Raw genomic sequence first — 20657 nt, 5'->3', positions numbered from 1 at the left:
GGAGATGACCACAACAGTTTCAGTAATAGAAAATACATGTGAAACAGTTATCTCTGACAGTACACTTGCTTTCATGCAATTAAATAAAAAACTGTTATTAACATTTTGGAGAGAAGGGACATGTTGCTTGCTTTTCTTCCTCTTCTAAAGAAAAAAGACTTCAGTACTTCAGGAAAATAAATTTAATATCAGGAGTACATATTAATGAAGTATGCAATTTACACCTTCACATGATGTATTAAAATATGCAATTTATATTTAGTTAATCTTTCAGGATGCCCAGCATCTCAATTATGTGAAAATCCATGTTCTGAAATGGATACATCTCTTCCTTTTATGAAATGTGGTAATCCATGAAGTGTTGTCTGATGATACTATAGGCACAAGTGCATGGGCAGAAGATAACATGCTAACCCCACCATATTTTCCTAGTGGATCTGTTTCATTCCTGCCACTGGTGCTTACCTGGTCCAGTGCAACAACTGATTGATGTTCAGATGTGTGTCTGCTGTGCTGCCACCACTGATGACAACAACTTGGCCATTGTCTCCACCATTCTCCTTGCATGCTTCTGCCATTGCCCATGGCAGGGCAAAAATGGGGCAGAGCCCCTTTTCATAATTGGGGTCTGCAAGGAGAATGGAGGTGGTGGTGGTGATAGGTAAGGGATGAGCACATAGGCATCTGAACTACCAACTGTCACAGTGCTGTTTCAGGGGAAACTCTGCAGCAAACAGATGGTTATTTAAAAACAACCCAAGAGGCAGTTGGACTGGGATCATGCCAGATCCACTAAAATGGCGTCTACCTATTCCTGATCCAGAGTTGTTGGCCTGCAACATCAGGCCAGGAAGAAAATGGGTCTTTTCGCCCACGTGTCCTCCCCTGATGTCTTGAGCTATAATCCCATTCATCTAGGAATAAAACCCATTGAATTCAGTGGGATTGACTCCTCAATCAACATGTATATATTTGCACTTTAAGCTTCAGTTCGTATGCCTGATCATCATGCTACAACCCCAAAGGCTGCCTTTCAAGATCCAAAATAATATATCCTTCACACAGAGGGGTCCACCTAAAAATAGACTTGAGAGTCCAGGTCAGGGGAGAGGAAACTCGATCCTGTGATCCACATGTGGCTTTAAATCCTTTTTGCATCCCAAGTCTGGCCTCTATCGCATACCTCCTAGACACCCAATATTTTTTATTGAGGGGACCTAAAATCATGCCCAAATGCTATGGAAGTGATGGCATGCCTAATCCAATATTCCCCAGTCCCTCTCCATTCTCAAAGGCCCCACAATTAGCCAGAAAGCTCACTAGTGGTCATTTCTGGAATGGTTTTGAGGCTAATTTGTTCGTTTGTTTTTCAAATCAGGTGATGCAGCCTGTTGTAGAAGAATTGGTCCCTGTTGCAGCAACCCACTCCTGGGCAATGATCACTTCTGCAATTCTAGCTTCCTCATATTTACTGTATGTGCCATCAGGCCACTTGTCGACATATGACAACCCCGTGAACTTCATAGGGTTTTCTCAAGCAAGGAATACTAGAGGTAGTTCTGCCAGTTCCTTCCTCTGAAATATAGTCTACAGCATGTGGTATTCGTCAGTGCTCTCCCATCAAAGTATTTTTCAGACCTGACCCTGCTTAGCTTCCCAGGTCAGATGAGATCTGGTGCCTTTAAGGTACTGAGGCCCTTCACATGTACTGTTGCCCTAGGTAAATTTAAACTCATGATGTCATATTTTTGGACATCCTCTGATGGGATCAACTGAACATAGAGAACCACCATGAACTTCATCAAAAAGCCTAATTTCACTGAACTAGACTGTTATCTTTTAGAAAGATATCTGTACCACAGAGGTCCCAAAGAGATAAGCTGAAACAATATTTTCCCTATTTGTTTCATTTTCAAAAGGACACTGAGGAAATGATAAGTATTGGCATGGCTCCTGTAAAACTCCCTTTTCCCATTGAACAAAGATTATTAAACTATTTTAGTCATATATTTCCATTTATAAATAAGATGACATAGAGCAGATGAGTCGTGGAGTCAATATTTCCAGTTAAATGTGTGTGTGCATGTTTGTGTTTCTAATGTTTTATTTATCAGCAACAGAAGGAAAAATCATGGCATGACTCAACTTGACAAAGGATTTCTGATCAAGGCAGCTGGTGGCTAGAGGACTGGCCTTTAGGAAACCAGGGTGTACCCTTCACTGCAGAAATAATGCAGTTTGACACATGCTATGAAATCTTGGGATTTGTAGTTTGTTGTGGCACCAGAGCTCTCTGATAGAGAAGGCTAAATATCTCACGAAACTATAAATTCCATACCATTGAGCCATGGCAGTTAAAGCAGTGCCAAACTGTATTATTTCTGCAGTGAAGATTAGACCTCAGTTGTGTAGTGAGAGGTTTCTTTCATGTCTTTAGGAATAATCCCTTAACCAGTCTCAGGGAACTGTCTTAATTTGTACTTCTTTGAGCTTGCCCTACCTTTTGGGCATGATTGTTAAGATATGGGCAGTGGGACCTTGCTATTTGCCTTTAGAAGCACGAAACTCAGTTTGGAGTCAGTCCTAATTGATATCTTTATTTTTCTAATCTAGTTTAGTCCCATATAGTAAGTGGCTTCCTTTAGGTCTCCAGTGAGACTGGAAGACATTTGTGGTGGCATCTGTAAATAAATTACCCTTTCAAACAGATTTGAATGGCAATCCTGTACCCAATTATTTGAGAGTAATGTCCCATTGAACACATTGATGTTTACTTCTAAGTAGACATACATTGGCCTGCCATAGAAATTCCTGACTAGGTTTGAATCAAATGTTATTTTTTTCTATGCAATGCAAGCAAGTGTAAAATGGAAGAAAATAGAGGAGAAAAAAAATAACACAGATTATTTCTGTACTGTATACATATAAATGAAATTTTATAAGGAGGGGGTATAACATGTAAGAGATACACATCTGCTGCAGTATAGCTTAAGATCTAAATATAGAGAAGCAGAGAAGAGGATCTTTGAAGTTTATATAAATAATGTTCCATTGGGAAGTTCGTGAAAGATTCATGGCTCTTTTATATTGGAAAGGATCTTCTCCTCTCTTTCTCTTCCCAGTAGGAGCTATTTAGTCTTTTTATTAGGATTTTTGTTTGTACTATCCTTTCTGAATTACTGATGCACATATGAGAGAGTATGTGTTTACAATGGTTTTCCAATTAGCATTGTTGCATAATTACCTGTTTTCTCAGGGAGATTGTGTATGATAACACCAAATCAAGCTACAACTGACAAGTGTATTTTTAGCCTTTGGGGCTGATTGTCTGGCCACATTACACACATAGTATGGGGGGAAACCAACTATAAATTTTTAGATTGTAAGCCTGAGGGCAGGGAACCGTCTGACTAAAAGATTGTATGTACAGCGCTGTGTAAATTTACAGCGCTTTATAAATAAAGGTTAATAATAATAATAATAATAAATATATGGAAACACTATGCATTTCTAGTTTTCAGTCAATTGCAATTTGCTTTTGAACAATTCTTTATTACAGAGCTTTCTTGATTTCTTTTGGTTTCAGCTTGTCACCTCTTGGTATCTTACGATATCATTTGCTGGACCATCGTCAGTAGATAAATTCTTCAACAAAGAGCTAAAACTGGATAAAATATTTCCCATTAATCATAAAACTGATAAAACAGTTTTAGATGTAGGTTTAGAGGACCCTTGCCTACAAAACTAATAGAAGCCAATGTACCTTTTGGGTAAGTTGGGGGTATTGTGCATGTTCAAACCCTGTGTAAAGTTACAAACATCAGCCATGACAATGAAAGCAAAGTCCAAGGTACATGTCAGACTTCTGAATTTTTGAATTATCTGCCTCTGAGACAGCAAAAATGACAGTAGGTGGGATTTGTCCACTCATATCATGTGACTGGGGGGAAAAGATGTGAACCTTTGTAAAAATATAGCTGAAGTAAACAAAAGAACACAAGAACGTATACTTGGAGCGTTCTTAGTTTCTCCTAGAGAAGCTTGAACAGATATTGTGCATCATGATTAAAATCAAATGAAATCATTCTTTGCTAGGCCAGATCATGTAGCTTACCTAGTCTGCTACAACGGCTTGATAAAAAAAATATGAAAAACCTCCAGGAAGTGTGACTGTCTCTTAAAACATGATATGTACCACTGGTCTTCCTCGTTATGGTTTCTGTTAGGGCTTTTTCAAATCAGAAATAGATTTAGAGTGCACCTACACTGTAGAAATAACATATGACACTACTTTAACTGCTCTAGCTCCATCCTTTGGAATCCTGGAAACTGTAATTTGCAAGACCTTCTGCCTCCTCTGCCAAACAGTGCTGGTGCCTCACAAAACTACAAATCTCAGGATTATTTAGGATGGAGCCGTGGCAGTTAAAGTGGTCATAGTTGAAGATATGGAGTAGCCCCTTGGGCCTAGTGAAGTTGCCAACCTTACTTTGGATGATAGATTTCATCTAAAATTAGACTTATGGACAAAATTCAAAGAAATATGGAATAATGAGTGCAAATACACTTTAGATGTCCTTTTTTTAAAAAAAAAAAACCATGACCTCTATTCCTTGAATGTGACAAATGCCTTTGGGAACTGAAGAGAATTTCAAAAACAGTTCATTATATGGCATCAAGGAGCTGGAAGTATTCAACTCCTTAAAAAAGAAAATGGAAAATGTTCTGCTGAGGTTGTGCAAGAGCTTAAGTGGTTCATTGGATACCAGCCACAATATTCAAAAACTATATATAGGTTCCATAAAATTTGTCTTCTGAGTCATGTATATTCATATTGTTTTTGGTGATGTTGCTTCTACAACTGTATTTTTTAAAACAAAAACAAAAAGAACTTTTACTTAATATAAACAAGTTAGTTTGTGCCTCTGACTAGTTCGTAGCCCTTACAGAGGCAAGAGACTGACCAGCCACATTATTAACATGCTAATAACTGTGCATAATGTAAAGCTGGCTGGATGAAAGAAACATGTGAAATAAAATAAGATGTTTTCTTTTGCAGGCAGGAAAGAGAGTAATAGTATTTTCTGTACATAGCTCAGTTTCACAAGATCTATGGCACATTTCAAAAGCAATGCACTTGCCTGTTTAAGGTGCCCTTTGGACCTGAGGATTAAGGCAGGGTTAATTATGAATTAAATAAAATCTTCCTGTATGTTGCTGATTTTTGCATTTATTGCTCACCTGGAGCCTTCAAACTAGAGTAGGTTATATGTCTAAATAAAATAAAATCCAGAAAAATTGTAATGGTGATGCCAAGACTGTACTAGAGCATCTTCTAAACGTTACTATAATACTATGCAGTGGTGATGGGGGGAGATTTCCCATTTCACCTAAACATCTGAAGCTATGAATTTTCCATTATTTTAGTGCCAACCATAAAGGTAAAACTAATTTAAACTTTAAAAATTAATTTGTGTTCATTTAAACTCAATATAATGCTAGATTTCTATAGCCTGTGTAGTACAAAATTCTTAAGTATAAGAGACTGGCTTGTTTTCTAAGTGAAATGAAAGTACATATTAACTAGACAGTACACATCTTGGCTGTGTAGTATGGACAATCATGGTTATTTTCTGGGTGTGGTTGCCATACCTTTGGTATTTCAACCATAATTCTTTAATCATATTTCCAGCTTCAAACACTCACGCCTCCCTTTAGACATTTCTCTCTGATCATCTTACGCATACTGTAAGTTGTGAAAAACATTGCTGTAATTTTACACAAAGAACATGTTCTTACCTGATCATTTCTTTTTATCTGGTTCTTGGGTCCCTGAAACATTTTGAGCGTTGATATGTTCAGTTTTGCTCTTTCAGCCAAAAAAACAAAACAAAACAAAACCCATAACCCATTACAGAATTCCAAAGCTGTGAATATTCTAAACTATATTGCAACACAAATATTTGAACCAAAAAGAAAATTCTATACATGATAAAGACAAGACTCTGCACAGTGTCTTGGTGCAAGATACACATAAAGGAAATCAACCTTAGAACTTAAAGAAAAGTACATTTCAGGCCAATTCAAAGTTTTTGTTGCACTTAGGGCACTATGTTGTGGGAATGCTCTGCTGGAAAAATAGCAGGATCTTGCACAAGCAAGACAGGGAATTCAAACAAAAATCCACCAATTGTAAATTTTGGTTGGCCAATAAAGGTATCACCGTTTGATGGATTTTTGTTTGAATTTGCTAAATGGCCAACACAGTTACCCCTGAATGTAACCAGGAAAGGGGTGAATTTCTCCCCTTCCAAATCTTCCCACTCCCCCCCCCCCAATGGGTCTGGAGATCTAAAGGAGAGGAGGACTGTTCTGTCCTGATCACTGCCAGCATATTAGTTTTAGTCTTTTATTTCCTGCTCTGGTTTACTGTGAACTCATTATAATATGGTTAACATTGCATCCAGCAATAGCATTGTAGTTTCAATTCATGGAAAAAATCACAATCAATATTTTATGAGATATAGGAATGATCCAGAAAAAGTTAGTCCTGGCTACATCTGATTCCATTGTTTTCGTTAGGACATGCAGTCAGAGTTGAAAGACACCACAAGGGCCACCCAGTCCAACCTCATTCTGCCCTGCAGGAATGCACAGCCAAAGCTCTCCTGACAGGTGGCCATCAGCCTCTGTTTGAAATGAGCATCCTAGATGAGAATCCAAAGAAGTGTTCTACGGATGCATCTCCATCTGCCAATAAAAATGCAAGGAAACCCTTCAGAGCCAGTTTTTTGTGTATCCCAGAAGAGTGTAAGAGGAAGGGGAACAGAAAGTCTTTGCATACTGCCAACATGATGTTGGATTTAAGCCCTATAGTTTTGATTCTAAAATAAGTCTAAATGTGTCCATTGTGGGCTTATGTCCAGGCAACTATGAAGAATAGTGCAACCTAAGCCACAACCAGCTGGCACCTGTGTCTTATAAGTGTAGCCAGTAATGTATGCCATGTGTTTCTAAAATTCATACCCTGAAGTCCATTCACACTACATAATTATAGTGCTATTGTTTCACTTTAACTGCCATGGCTATATCCCATGGAATCCTTGACTTTGCAGTTTGATGAGGGCTTCACACTCTCTGCCTGAGAATTTTAAATGCTCGTTCTCTAAACTGCAAATAGCAGGATTCCATAGGACAGAACCATGGCAGTTTAAAGTGGAATAATAGCACTACAATGGTACCTCGGGATACGAATTACCCAGCTTACGAATTTTTCGGGATACGAAAAAATCCCATAGGGATTTATTGTTTCGGCTTACGAAGGTTTTTTCGGGTTACGAAAAAACCCCGGCGCTGTTTTAAATGGAGCCGCGGCGGAGCCGCGGCTTTTTCTCCATTAGCGCCTATGGCAATTCGGGTTACGAAGGTTTTTCGGGTTACGAAATTAGCCGCGGAACGAACTAATTTCGTAACCCGAGGTACCACTGTATAACTGTGTAGTTTGGGTGGGCCTCTGCCCTCCTCCAATGGAACTCAAAATGTCCTGTTTTATCTCGTAACATCCATGTGGAGTAGCAGTGGCAAAATCTTTTAAGACTAGCCATTAAAATTACACCAGATATAGGAAAAACTACCTTGGAGAGCCAATTAGACCTCCCCAGAATTACAGAGAAGCCAAAGGTGCTAAATCAGTTTGAAGGGGGAGGGTAGCAAGCCCTCCCAACCTATGTTGGAAGGGTTCTTGGAGCACCCAGCAACAAAGAAAGTTCAGAGTCCGATTGTAGCTCAAAATAAGCGCACCACCTTTATTCTCCGTACGGGATGACAGCTGCCTAAATGGCAATTCCAAGACTGTCATACCCAATTGTCTTTCTTCAAACCTTTTATACATTCAAAAATGCATAGTTTTAGCAACATCCTTTCTTCAAGTTACCTTTTAACATTTCTTAATTTCCAGAACCAGTTTACTGACTAATTCCTGTCTTCCTGCCTTCCTGGCAAGTTTCCACAGTTCTGGTTAATCCTTCACAATCCCATTGTTCCTCTTTATCCCTAGTTTGCTTTAGCCATGTTGTGCTATAATCATTAAACTGCCCAACTGTCTTTTAACCTTTTGGTATTTGTTCCTCTCAAGTTTTCCTGTGAAACACTTAGAAAAAGGATAAATACAGGAGAAGCTGACAAGAGTAGGAATCTACATGAATGGAGAAAGGAAGATTTTCTCCCTTTTTCATTATACTTGAACCCAGAGATATCCACTAAAACTGACCAACAGCAGATTAGGGTATGGAATCTGCTGCTGCAGATGATTACTACTAGTTTAGATGGTATTAAAAGGTGGTTAGCCAGCCTTACAGAGGACAGGTCAAAGATTATCCGTCTCAATTGCTAAATGGAGCCTCCAGCTTCAGACATAGTATGACTTCACAACAGTTTGGGAGATGGTAAGCAGCACAGGTAAGTAGCTGCCTCCATGTGGACTTAAGGATGTATCTGGCTCGTTCTTGTTGGGAAAAGGAGGACCCAATAGACAGATCTGGGATTTGCTCCATCAGGTCTGTCCCCATACTCTTCAAGCAAATGATGGATTATTTTTTTCCTTCTCTCCAAGAATCTACATTCTGAATTGCTCACACATAACACTAAAACAAACAAACATTAAAACAGCTAAAAGAAGGAAAATGATTGTATCTGGACACTTTCCAGAAAACACTTTACTGTACAAGCATCTACATGAAAGGATGTGTAACACAGAAGAGACAGACTTTGTAACTGAGTCACAAAGGAGTCTCCCTGATACAATTCATTCTCTGCTGTCTGATTCCGCTGCCAGTGATGTGTTTCTGCTTAATTCCAGGTGTCTGACTCAATGGTAGTTGTGCAGGAGGAGATCCATTTTTCTTATACATGTCATGCTTTATGGGATATAACAGTAGCGTCAAAGCAGCTGGAACAATAAATACAAAACAACTTTTCTCATTTAAATTACAGGAGATAATAATTATATTATAGGTCATTAAAAACTTAACTTGCCATAATCCAGGAGTGTGGGTGCAAGTGGGGGAGAGGTTTTTAAGCAGGACCACATCCCTCTGCTTTCAGTTTTGACTAATGCAGTTATGCTTTCACTGTATCTTGAAGAACGTAATGCATTCAAAATTCAAGGGTACCATTAGGTGGCAATATTTCAGCTTCTTGCTGTACAGTAAATAAAGTTTCATCCTGATAACTACCTCTGTACCTTCCACACACTCAAAGAATTCACAAACAGTCTATTTTCTGCAAACCCCTAAGAGGAGAGTGTGGATACAACAGGGCTTATTTTTGCTTACTTGTGCACACACAAAAATAGGCTACAAGTTGTCCCAGAACTGGCTCAGAATTATTAGATTCACTTAAAAAAATAAGTGTGCTTGAAGGAAATATGATAGAAATGTTGTTGCATTTAACAACACATTTAATAAGAATGGTTAACCTCTGGACTTCCACATAGTGGGCTCCCAAGCCTCAGCAGAGCCATCTATATATGTAAGAAATAAAGCAAACATCACCCCATGTTTATGGAAGACCTGTAGACAGCAAGCATCCTATTCTCTCATAGAACACATCTTAAGAGTTTAGGAGCTGAGTTTTTTGCCCCAGCTGTTGGCAAACTCCGAATTTCCAGCCAAACATAGCCAGTACAACCAAGAAGAGCAGAGCCATGGGATCTATATATAAAATGATCTGCCAAGCACAGGTGCCCACCCACCTCTAAACAGAAGGAAGCGTGTTTCTTGCTCTGTAATCATTTTTACCCAAACAGTGGCTTGAAGGTATGTAGAGATCTTGTAGCACCCTTGAGACTAACTGAAAGACATTGGCAGCATGAGCTTTCATAGACTTAAGATCCAAAACACACTGCAGAAATAATCCAATTTGAAACTGCTTTAACTGCCCTGGCTCAGTGCTAGGGAACTGTGGGAATTGTAGCTTATTGTGACGCCAGAGCTCTCAGACAGAGGCCAAATGGCTCTCAAAATACATTTCCCAGAATTCCCTAGTATTGAGTCAGGGCGATTAAAGCTGTCTCAAACTGTTATTATTTCTACAGTGTGTTTTGGACCTTAAGTGTACTTCCTCAGATGTATTTAGTGCATCTGAGGAAGTAGACTTTAGTCTAGGAAAGCTCAAGCTGCCAATTTTTCTTTCAGTGAGTCTGCATACTGATTCTACAGACTAACTTGGCTATATCTTTGAATAGTATCTTGCATATTCTCATTGCCGTTGACTTTTATACATGTTGTGTTGTAAGATGGAAGAGAAGTGGATTTAAAAGCGGTGGGTTGTTGAGTATCTTGCATACATCAAGGGATCGCAATAACAATTAAAGCCATTTGGATTCTATATTGTAACAAAATGTTGAAAAGTCAAAGGGGGTTAATATTTCTGCAAGGCAGTTATGTGCTCACTTAGTTAACTGCTGACTAAAGATCATGGTTAACCATTCAAAGGATGGAATTTAGAAACTGCAAGAACCCACAAGCACTACTGCAATGAAGGCATTTTTGAAGGTATTCATGCAGCATGCAAGTGTCCCATTTTATTAGTTTGACTAAATGTTCTGTCCCAATTTGTCTTCTTTTAAAGGAAGAAGACACATGCTCTTCCCATGTTACTGACTGGAGAACTTCTTTATATTCTCTGCTGCAATTCCTCACCACAGGGCATTCTGTCCTACAAATACCCAAGAAGCCAACTAGCTTCAAATGACATAAATATATCTTTTCAATGCAAGACAATTGAAATGTAATTAGTTTAAAGTTGGCTTACTGTATGAAGTGTACTGATTTAGGCGATCAAGAACATTCAATGCTATTGATTACACTACTAGTTCTTGTAACAACAGTTACATGATAATGTCAGTGAGAACTCCATCCTTTGAAAAAACCTGAGAAGAGCATATATAGAAATGTTGGGCTACAAGCTACTAAGAGATCTTGTGACAGAACCATTCACCCTTTGTTTCAATGTCAGATAAAGAATGTGAGTGTTTAAATAAGGTTCTAATTCCTACACTACAAGGAGCCAAGAAAATTACAAAAGCGTTTTATGTAACAATGAGCAATTCGTGTATTCTTCTAGTGGGATGTTTACTCATTCCATTTGGAGATTTTTGAAACTTAAGACAATTAGCAGGGCATATTAACACTATAGAATGCAACTGATCCTATTTGTCATCCTTGGAATGAAACTGAAAACTATGAACTTAAATTCAGCAAGTATCTTTTAATAGACCTGAATATATCCAGTACACTTTCAGACCAGACAGACAGGAATGACTACTTTATTGGCTGCAATACATAACATTTCAACTCAATAAATATTGATCCCAAACACATAGTCATTTATGACAAGGACAAAGTAGGTCCCTGAAGAGCGTAATGGAATGGGACGGAGAGATGCTACTCCAGGATGCATCCTGTAAAATGGAGTCATTTGTTTTTCTTGGGCATAGCAGCCATGAAGAGTTCGTAAAGGACGTAGCCTGTTCCTGAAGATAAAAGACAAGATATTAGGGCAGATTAAGTGTACATGCTTTATCCAGCTACAAATTATTTGCATAAACTCTATGAGAATTGTACACATGAAGCCCACTTCTTCTATTAACAAAATAGATTGGAATCCCTTTCAGATCTTCAGATTAGGGGTTGGAAAGGTGACCTGAATACCAGGATTTTTCCATTTCAAAGACCAGCAGATAAAATGAAAAATAATTTTGGAAAATTCATAATGGTATAAGAAATTTGGCATTGTGGTTTGAGTGTTGGTCTGTGACTCTGGAAACCAGGGTTTGATTCCCAGCTCAGCCATTAAACCCATTGGGTGACTTTGGGCAAATCACAGGCTCTCAGCCTCAGGGGAAGGCAATGACAAACCTTCTCTGAACAAAGCTTGCCAAAACAAAACAAAACACCATGATAGGGTTGCCTTAAATCTGAAACTACTTGAAGGCACATAACAACAACAACAACAACAAATTGCATCTGTAGTACAAATCCATATTCACTTGTTATCTATAAAATGTTCACCTTAAGGTTGTGACAACCTTGCTCTGCCTTATTTGTTGTGTGCCTTCAAATTGCTTCCGACTTCTGGCAGTGGTAAGGTGATCCTACCACAGGGTTTTCTTTTTTGTAAGATTTGATCAGGGGTTCCCTTTGCCTTCCTTGGGGACAGAGAGTGTGTGATTTGCCAAAGGTCACCCAGTGGGTTTCCATGGCTGAATGAGAATTCAAACCCTGGCCTCCAGAGTCATAGTCCAATCCTCCAACCACTACACCATGCTGGCTCCCTTGATCCATCTAGCAGGGTTTTTTGTTTGTTTTGTTTTCAACTTCAGTTTCCACTCAAGGATTTCTGTTTAGGTTTCAGAGATTCAAACAAATACATAAATCAGGTTAATATATATAGCATGCAGATGTGAATGGAAAGCTAAAGTTAAACCTACTAAATTTTTACCTCTAAATAAAGTAAGACCTCAGATTCCTTTGTAATGCAAATTTTATAGGCCACAATGATGCCCGTAAAAGAGAACCACCAAGACACAAGTGAAGCACCTTTATTAACACAGTCCCAGACAAAGTGATACTTTTATCAGTTTCTGTGAGAGCAATCTTAAGAACAGACTTGAAGGATGTGTTTGTATTCTCTCTGTTACAAGACTACATGTGGTATTGAAAGTTCATATATTGTGGTATAGGTTGCCATGTCAAAGGCAGGGACGTGAAATTCTCAGAGGACATAAAATGTTGATGTGGCATGCAAGTTAAGTTGTATTTGCACAGCTAGAAGTGAAGGAATTTTTAAGTTACAGTTATAGATTTATTTTTAAAAATGGACAAGTTATCAGAGGACTGACAGCCCAATTCCAACTTTCTTAAACCTTACCAAAAATAGACAGGGTCATGGTGAGTCGATACAGCAGTGTATCCATTACTCCACCTTTCAGATAGACTGGAATGCCATTATCTTCCTAATACCAGAGAAAGAAAGAAAAAATTATACAAGTCCAAACTAACTCAGTAAGGTCAGATAAAGAATTAAACCTATACAATGACAGCTACTATGTTAGAAATCTAACTCTGCTCTCTATGTAAATGAGACACAAAATTATTCTCTGTGCTAGATTAATTGCCAGTTACCTTTATTGTCAGTTTAGATAGTGAAGCACCTTGCTACATACTGTTGATCAGGAGCTGAAACATATGGACCTCTAGAATAGATAATGGACTGCCTGCATAGTAAATAATAATAAGAACCCATGGGAATTGCAGTCTATCATGATCTGGAGGACCACATACTCTCTATCAACGCTGTACACTCATATTCTCCTATTCATCTATACATATCCTACAGATAGGCTGCTTGTCATTAAGTTGGTTTTTTTTTAGTTTCATTCCTCCTTAGAAAGGAAATTTGCAGAAGTTCAGAGGCAAGTTGTCTTAGTAATTGTATTTTGGGAGAATTACTGTACATACCCAAATCTATTACTGAGTCCACTATTTGGTATAGAGGGGAAAAGGCCTGAATGGTGTTTCATTAAGACACATAAGAGAAACTCAACTTTAGTCTAGATTCTAAATTTCTATAACCAACATAATTTATTATTCAAACTGGCTTAACTTGGTCATGCCCCAAGTTCCTGTGATGGCTAAACAAGCTAGTCTAGATATCTCCATCAATGCTTGGACTCAAGCTCTAGAACAGTAATGGTGAACATTTTAGGGACCAAGTGCCCAAACTCGAAGATGTTCCTGCACTATGTGCCCTCAGAAATGGCTTTGTATGCCAGAGAGGGCACACGTGCCATATGTTCGCCACCACAGCTCTAGGATAAGACCATTTTACTGTCTGTGTTCCCTAGTAAGCAATATGATACTATGGAAAGACTCAAAACCAACAGTACAATTGTCTAAAGAACCCACTGCATGAACTCAGTCTTGAATTCTAGAGACAATATATAGCATTGTTATAAACTAACTCAGAAGGTTACCTATTCTTCATGTGCTTCCAGCAGTGGAAAACCTAATTTGTCCTTACTACTTATTAATAACTCACTCACACAACTCAGCTGCGTTTGTGGATGCACACAATTCATATGCAAACTCAGTTGGATTTCAAAATATTTAACGGAGATTAGCAATTATCACAGCAATCAGACTGTGCAGACTTAAAACTCTTGAGCCAAGCAGGGTACCTTCGTGAATGCAGCTAAATATTTTTATTTGGCTCACTTCTCTTTAGGAAGAGAAAGTATTACAGTGAACTCTCCCCTTACGTGGGGATCTGTTCCGGATCCTTCCGGTTAAGGGGAAATCAGCATATGCTGAAGCCCCATAGGAAGTAATGAGGCTCACGCGCGTGGCGGTGTGGCCCATTAATTCTTCCGGGTTGCACGACAGGCTCTTCAGGTGCGGCTTTCAGCATATGCTGAAAGCTGCTTATGGTGCGCCCACATAAAGAGTGGACACACTGTACATTAACATTCCCATTCACTCTCAAGGTAGAAATGTATCCAATACCTGGAAAAGTTTCTGGTACTCTGGAACCTTGTTTGTGATCTGCCTGCGAGAGGCAGTGCTTATGGTTTTTTGGGAAATCTGTCGAAGAGCCTGCAACAGAAACACAATGTAAAGTACACTTCTGTTCATACTTCCTTGAAGATTTAGCCAAAGTGGACAGTAATAGTAAGAACAATTGGAGGAAAGAAAGGGGAGGAATCCATAGGAAATAACATTCACAGAAGATACTGAGGCAACTATTAATAATTAATAACGTACCCATAGTTTAGCAGTTATTACATTACATGTATTAACAATGTGCATACATTAAAGCTAAGCTCAGAGCAGAAAAGGAAAGCAAAGCTGGTTAACTCAGTTTTATCAGGCTTTGCATCTTCTCCAGCTACTATCCAGCAGCTATTTCTTCAGAGATGGAGGCATGATCCAGTCCTAAGGACTAGAGCGCAGCTTTTGCACAACTTCCAGACTCTTGGTATGCATTCATTATGTAAACAGCACACCTGCAAAATGATCCGAAGCAGCTTTATTTTGGCCTGTCTGTATGGGGCCAATGAAAGGAGGACCAACTCATCAATTCAGCTGAAAGACCAGCTGTTCTGAGCTTTTCTTTACTTTGAACATTTTTATTTCAACTGGTAATAATAAGGCAGCCACTATATTCGAGATATATTACAACCCTTATAAAAGACTGTAACATCTGGAAAACTTTATTACAACCAGCTATTAATTTGATTTCCCCTAGTCTGGAGCCTATAAAGCACTGGAATGTTTTCTTGTTTTCCTCTTCCTTCATCATATTTTTTTTCCTTCTCAGTTGCACATTGTAGACTGTTAACCAAAGGGTTGGAACAGTCTTACATTTTTTTTTTTGTCTGTAAGCCACTCTGAGCTTTTCTGGTTGGCAAGGAAGGGTTTAGAATACTAACAATGGCCATGTACAGATAGGCCAAAATAAAGCTGCTTCGGGTCACTTTGAAAGTATGCTGTTTAAATGATGCGTGCATCTTAAGAGTGCATAAGACACATCAAAGCCATGCTCCAGTCCTAAGCACTGGAGCGTGGCTTTGGCATGGCTTCTGGCCTCTTAGGACGCATGCATCATTTAAACAGCATACCTCCAAAGTGACCTGAAGCAGCTTTATTTTGGCCTGTCTGTATGGGCCCAATGGTTTGATGATCTTCAGCAAACCTCAGTGTGAAACAGGCCATACAGACACTGGCTGGCATCCTGTTGGTTAGTCCCAACTAAAGTAAACCCATTAAATCAATTGCTGAATGGTGAATAAAAGCATACGTAAATCTCACTGATTCCATGGGTCTAGTCAATTCAAGACCAACAATAGGATTTATACCACTATCTGCAACCACATGACATTTCATTGTTATTAAAAAATTACAGGCATCTGTGGGATGACCACATGTACAGCTTTGCTTATGCTGAGGTTTCCCTTACTTATTACAGCTAGAAAGATAACTGCAGTTTGTGATTATGCTATTACATGTCTTGTATGTTATGCCTCTACAGCCTTATTGCTGCCTCTTACACTGAACCACTATTAGGTTCGCCCTACCACTGAGGATAACTTTCCCTACATTTTAATTAGGTTCCAGCTGGTTTCTCATTTATTTGTTAGTTTTCAAAGGATACTACAAAACTTTGACTTTATAGAACATTAAAGTTATTGTCCTTTTGAAATTCAGCCTTTCCACCCATGCTGATATCTTTTTTTCTCAATCTGCTTCAGATCTGAATATAATGTTTTCTAACTGAATACTCATTATGACCAAATCACAAGCCATGGGGAAAGGGAGGCTATAAACTGATTAAGAAGCTATGGTTATTTTCCAGTCTGTGAATGAATCTACACTGATGCTAGAGGCACAGAAAAGGAGAGGTTGCATACTTGTAATTGTAGTTCTTCAGGTGGTTACCTGTGAATTCATATGAATGGGTTACTCTGTACCTGCATAGTGCATCTTTTCAAAAGCTGCACTGTGCAGGCACAAGATAACCCACTTGTGTGAGTCACAGAGACCATGAAGAAGAACTAGTTATCGCACTTTCACTCTGTCCAAGCTATAAATCAATTGAACCACACATTTGGAAGCCTCACACCACATAAATGGGAGCCCCACAGACTATGTAATGTTTGTTGTGTGCCTTCAAGTCATTTCTGACTTATGGCGACGTCAAGGTGAACCTACCATGGGCTTTTCTTGGCACGTTTCTTGCCATTAAAGCATCTCTAAAATAAGAAACACTTAGCAACACTGTAGGGAAAACATCACACATTCCAAAATACTGGAAGTACAGTCGGCCTTTGTTATCCACTGAGGTTTGGTTCCAGAACTCCCCATCGATGCTCAAATACCATTCAATACAATTGCATAAAAACATATAAAATGGCAAAATCAAGGTTTGCTTTCTGGAATTTATATATTTTTAAAATATTTTCAAGTCATGGATGCTTGAATCCCTGGATAAGGAGGGGTGACTGTATTATAATTTAATGCTTTATGGAGCGAGCAAAGTCTTATAGATTGGGTATTTGAAGCTGAACATGTTTTAATGATGACTCAAGCCTTAAAATAAGGAAAACGGTGGCATGCCTAGCACAAACAGATACAAGAAAAGTGCCCAAAACTTGCTAGCAGAAGCAGGAAGGCTCACAGAAGAGTCTTGTAGTCAGATATTCCTAAACTCAGCTCAACCAGCAGCATATATCACTCTTTACATACATAATTTGTAAAACAGTTACCAGTAATCTCTAGGGAGTTGTGCATTATTTTGTTTTTGCAAAGTTACTCTGGCAGTTTACTTAGCCAACCCATACACAAAATAACAATTTCCCCTCAGGCTTCCTAACCTCGGATTTATAGTCTAAAAAAACCTTCACACACCTGAAATTGGTAAAGGATGAGGAGAGGGAAAGAAGAAAATGAACAGATAAAGGTACCAAAATTTCCCAGTTACCTAGTCCATTGCACTATTGGACTACAAGACGTCCTAGACTTTTGTAGTCTAGTCCTTAATTCATCCATCACAAAGGCTGAAAAGAGGGAGGGAGTCTTCCTGCACCTTGGAGACAGATGGGCTATACAGACTGCCTCAAAAGGGCAGCCTGCAGCCGCCCGTTTTTTGCCCCACACAGAGGCTGTACCAATCAAACGACTCGGCCTCCGGGAGGCATAAAAAGAATCTGCTCCCGGCATGTTCCTTTTGTACCATACCATTGCTGCCCTCTCGCGCAACGATGACATTCGTGCAACGCCATTTGGATGTGGCACCATGTGTACATCACCATGGTGGCCCCCGTGTGGACGGGGGTGAGCCAAGATGGTGCCCGGATGATGCAGTAGGGCTCAGGAGTGTGTGGACACTCCGCTCTCCCAAGTCCTAAAATTGGACCCAGACTGGCGCTTTGCGCCAGTGGGTACTGTGCCTGACAGATTTATTTCAGCATGAGTTTCTGAGCACTTCAATCCCCTTCAAAAGTGAGTATCAAGAAGTGAATTGAAATCTACAAACATTCATGCTTACATAACCCCATAGGTATCCAAAATCCCGCTATATATTATACACACACACACACACACACACACTGAGAGAGAAAGAGTTATCTTTCAGAAGCTGAAACTGAATTTCTCTTTGAAAACCCACTTTAAAAGTAACTGATGGGTTTAAGAGACACAACTCATCAGTCAATGGGGGCGGGGGGCTCGTTCTTTGTTGATGGTGTTATATGGCTTCGAGTCATTTCCAGTTTATGGCAAGATTTGTCCAGAGGAGGTTTGCCCTTGCCTTCCCCTGAGGCTGAGTGAGTGTGACTTTCATGGTTGAGCTGGGATTTGAACCCTGGTCTCCAAGAACCCCAGCCCAACATTCAAACCACTACACTAAAAAGAAGGTATTTTAGCAGGGCTTGCTTATTATGCAACCAGATAACGAACACCTGCTGAAATTCCGTCTTCTGCACAACTGTTAAAGGTACAGAAGCCACCTCCATTTTTCACTCTGCCAACACTACAGATTTGTCCATTTGGGGCAGGAGTTTTGATCACTTAGCTCCTCTGAAGGTCCAACTTTAAATATCTATTATATTATTTATTAGCTTCTCTGAAAGTTTATCTTTCAATATCTATTTATCATGCTACTTATTTTGTGTGTGCCTTCAAGTTGTTTCCAACTTATGGAGAATCTAAGGCATCATTGGGTTTTCTTGGCAAGCTTTGTTTAGAGGAGATTTGCCATTGCCTTCCCCTGAGGCTGAGAGAGTGTGACTTGCCCAAGGTCACCACAGCTCCTCTGAAAGTTTAATTTTCAGTTCTTATTGATTATACTATTTATTAGTTCCTCTGAAAATTCAACTTTCAGTATATATTTATATGTTTATTAGCTCCTCTGAAAACCTTTTAACTTTCAATGCCTATTTACTGTATTATTAGCTCCTTTGAAAGTAAACAGCAGACCTCTTCCGAACTAATCTTGCCAAGAAAACCCCATGATAGATTTGCAATATGTCTGAAACAACTCGAAGGCACACAGCAATAACAACATACCTCCTTGCCTGCAAGTAAGCTTACCAAACTCATTGTGACTTACTCTTCAGTAGAGTAGAGGCATGATCCATCAAGGAAGGGAAACAAACCCAAGGCAAGAGTTTGGATCTTTGGGGGGATGACAACTTCCAGAATCCACCAGCTGGGCTGGGGTCCTGGGATCGCTATCCAATGATGGCTGGCAGCTTCTATGCATCTGGAAAGACTGTGATCATTGTGTATATTCATTACATTTGCATCCTCATAGTATTTTCAACCATCCATCATAGGTCTGCCTTAGGGCCAGAAGTGACTAGAAGGCACCCACCACCAGCAGCCATGTAAACCCCTTGTATGGCGTCAGACGCTTCCCTTTCCTTTCATGCCTCCTTTGCATGTGTGTATACAGACTGGGAGAGCCAGTGTGGTGTAACGGATTGAGTCCTGGACTATGACTCTAGGGACCAGGGTTTGAATCTCCACTGAGCCATGGAGACCCACTGGGTGACCCTGGGAGAGCCACACTCTCTCAGCCTCAGAGGGTGGCAATGGCAAACCTCCTCTGAAGAAAACACCATGAGAGAGAAAGCATCTTAGGGTCGCCATAAGCCAGAGCTGACAATACAGGGAACAGGGCACTGAAAGTTGTGTTCAGAGGAGCGAAAAGACAGTATAGTCAATAGGCACTGAGAGTTATACTTATCATATCATGTACTCTTGTGTTATATCCACTACGCATTTCATTTCTTATCATCACACTTTCCCTATCTTTCCTTACTCGGGCCCTCTGCCCCCTTAGAGCCGCCACAGACCAAAACATGGCTTCCTCTGCCTTTGCCTCTTCTTACCCAAAGATTACGCAGCATCTTGTCGGCTTCTTCTTCTCCCTTCACCTCCTCGTCTACAACGTCGAAGCAAGGGCACCGGAAACAGGAAGATGGGGACTCCAACCGTCTCCGGTTTGACGTCACAGTCGCCATCTAGTCACGTAAACGAACTTCCGGTTGGGAGCCGGCTGCGTCCGCCATTTCATTTCGCGAAGAAAATGTGCAACGCTCTAGCCTTCCTCCTCTCTCTATGGTTATTTGCGAGGACGCTCTAGAATTTCTCCTCTCTATGGTCATTTGCGAAGACGCTCTAGCCTTCCTCCTCTCTATGGTCATTTGCGAGGACGCTCTAGAATTTCTCCCCTCCATGATCATTTGCGAAGACGCTCTAGCCTTCCTCCTCTCTCTCTCTATGGTTATTTGCGAGGACGCTCTAGAATTTCTCCTCTCTATGGTCATTTGCGAAGACGCTCTAGCCTTCCTCCTCTCTATGGTCATTTGCTAGGACGCTCTGTCCGCCTCCGCCTCGATGGCATTAACCCTTTTCCAACTGCCACTGCCGTTTTTGGACTACAACTCCCAGAAGCCCTAGTCAGCTTGGCCAAGAGCCGGGAATTCTGGGAGCTGAAGTTTCAAAAACACCTTCAGAGGATCAAAGTTTGGGGATCACTACACCCATTGGGAAGCAAGGCCTTCTGGAATAAACAAACAAACAAAAAGTTTTAAC

At 39.9% G+C, this 20657-nt stretch overlaps 1 protein-coding gene across 1 annotated transcript; it reads right to left on the bottom strand.

The window, feature by feature from the left end:
• Positions 1–11310: 11310 nt before the first annotated feature.
• Positions 11311–20107, bottom strand: LOC121919730 (cytochrome c oxidase subunit 7A2, mitochondrial). The gene is made up of 4 exons (XM_042446601.1): positions 19952–20107; positions 14565–14654; positions 12931–13015; positions 11311–11533 (listed from the first exon to the last, which is right to left on the bottom strand). Exons 1-4 carry the CDS (start codon positions 20081–20083, stop codon positions 11475–11477), a joined length of 366 nt encoding a protein of 121 aa, XP_042302535.1. The 5' UTR covers positions 20084–20107; the 3' UTR covers positions 11311–11474.
• Between the last annotated feature and the right edge of the window lie 550 nt (positions 20108–20657).

This window comes from Sceloporus undulatus, chromosome 1 (genome assembly GCF_019175285.1).
Source record: "Sceloporus undulatus isolate JIND9_A2432 ecotype Alabama chromosome 1, SceUnd_v1.1, whole genome shotgun sequence".
Classification (NCBI taxonomy): Eukaryota; Metazoa; Chordata; class Lepidosauria; order Squamata; family Phrynosomatidae; genus Sceloporus; species Sceloporus undulatus.
This window is presented reverse-complemented; position numbering and strand designations above follow the sequence as displayed.

Excerpts from the sequence above, each read along its gene's own strand:
- LOC121919730 (XM_042446601.1), bottom strand. The coding sequence starts at position 20,083 with ATGGCGACTGTGACGTCAAACCGGAGACGGTTGGAGTCCCCATCTTCC. Across the intron at positions 13,016-14,564 it reads AGTACCAGAAACTTTTCCAG|GAAGATAATGGCATTCCAGT; the intron begins GTATTGGATACA and ends CTCTGGTATTAG. Across the intron at positions 11,534-12,930 it reads CATGACCCTGTCTATTTTTG|GAACAGGCTACGTCCTTTAC; the intron begins GTAAGGTTTAAG and ends TTTTATCTTCAG.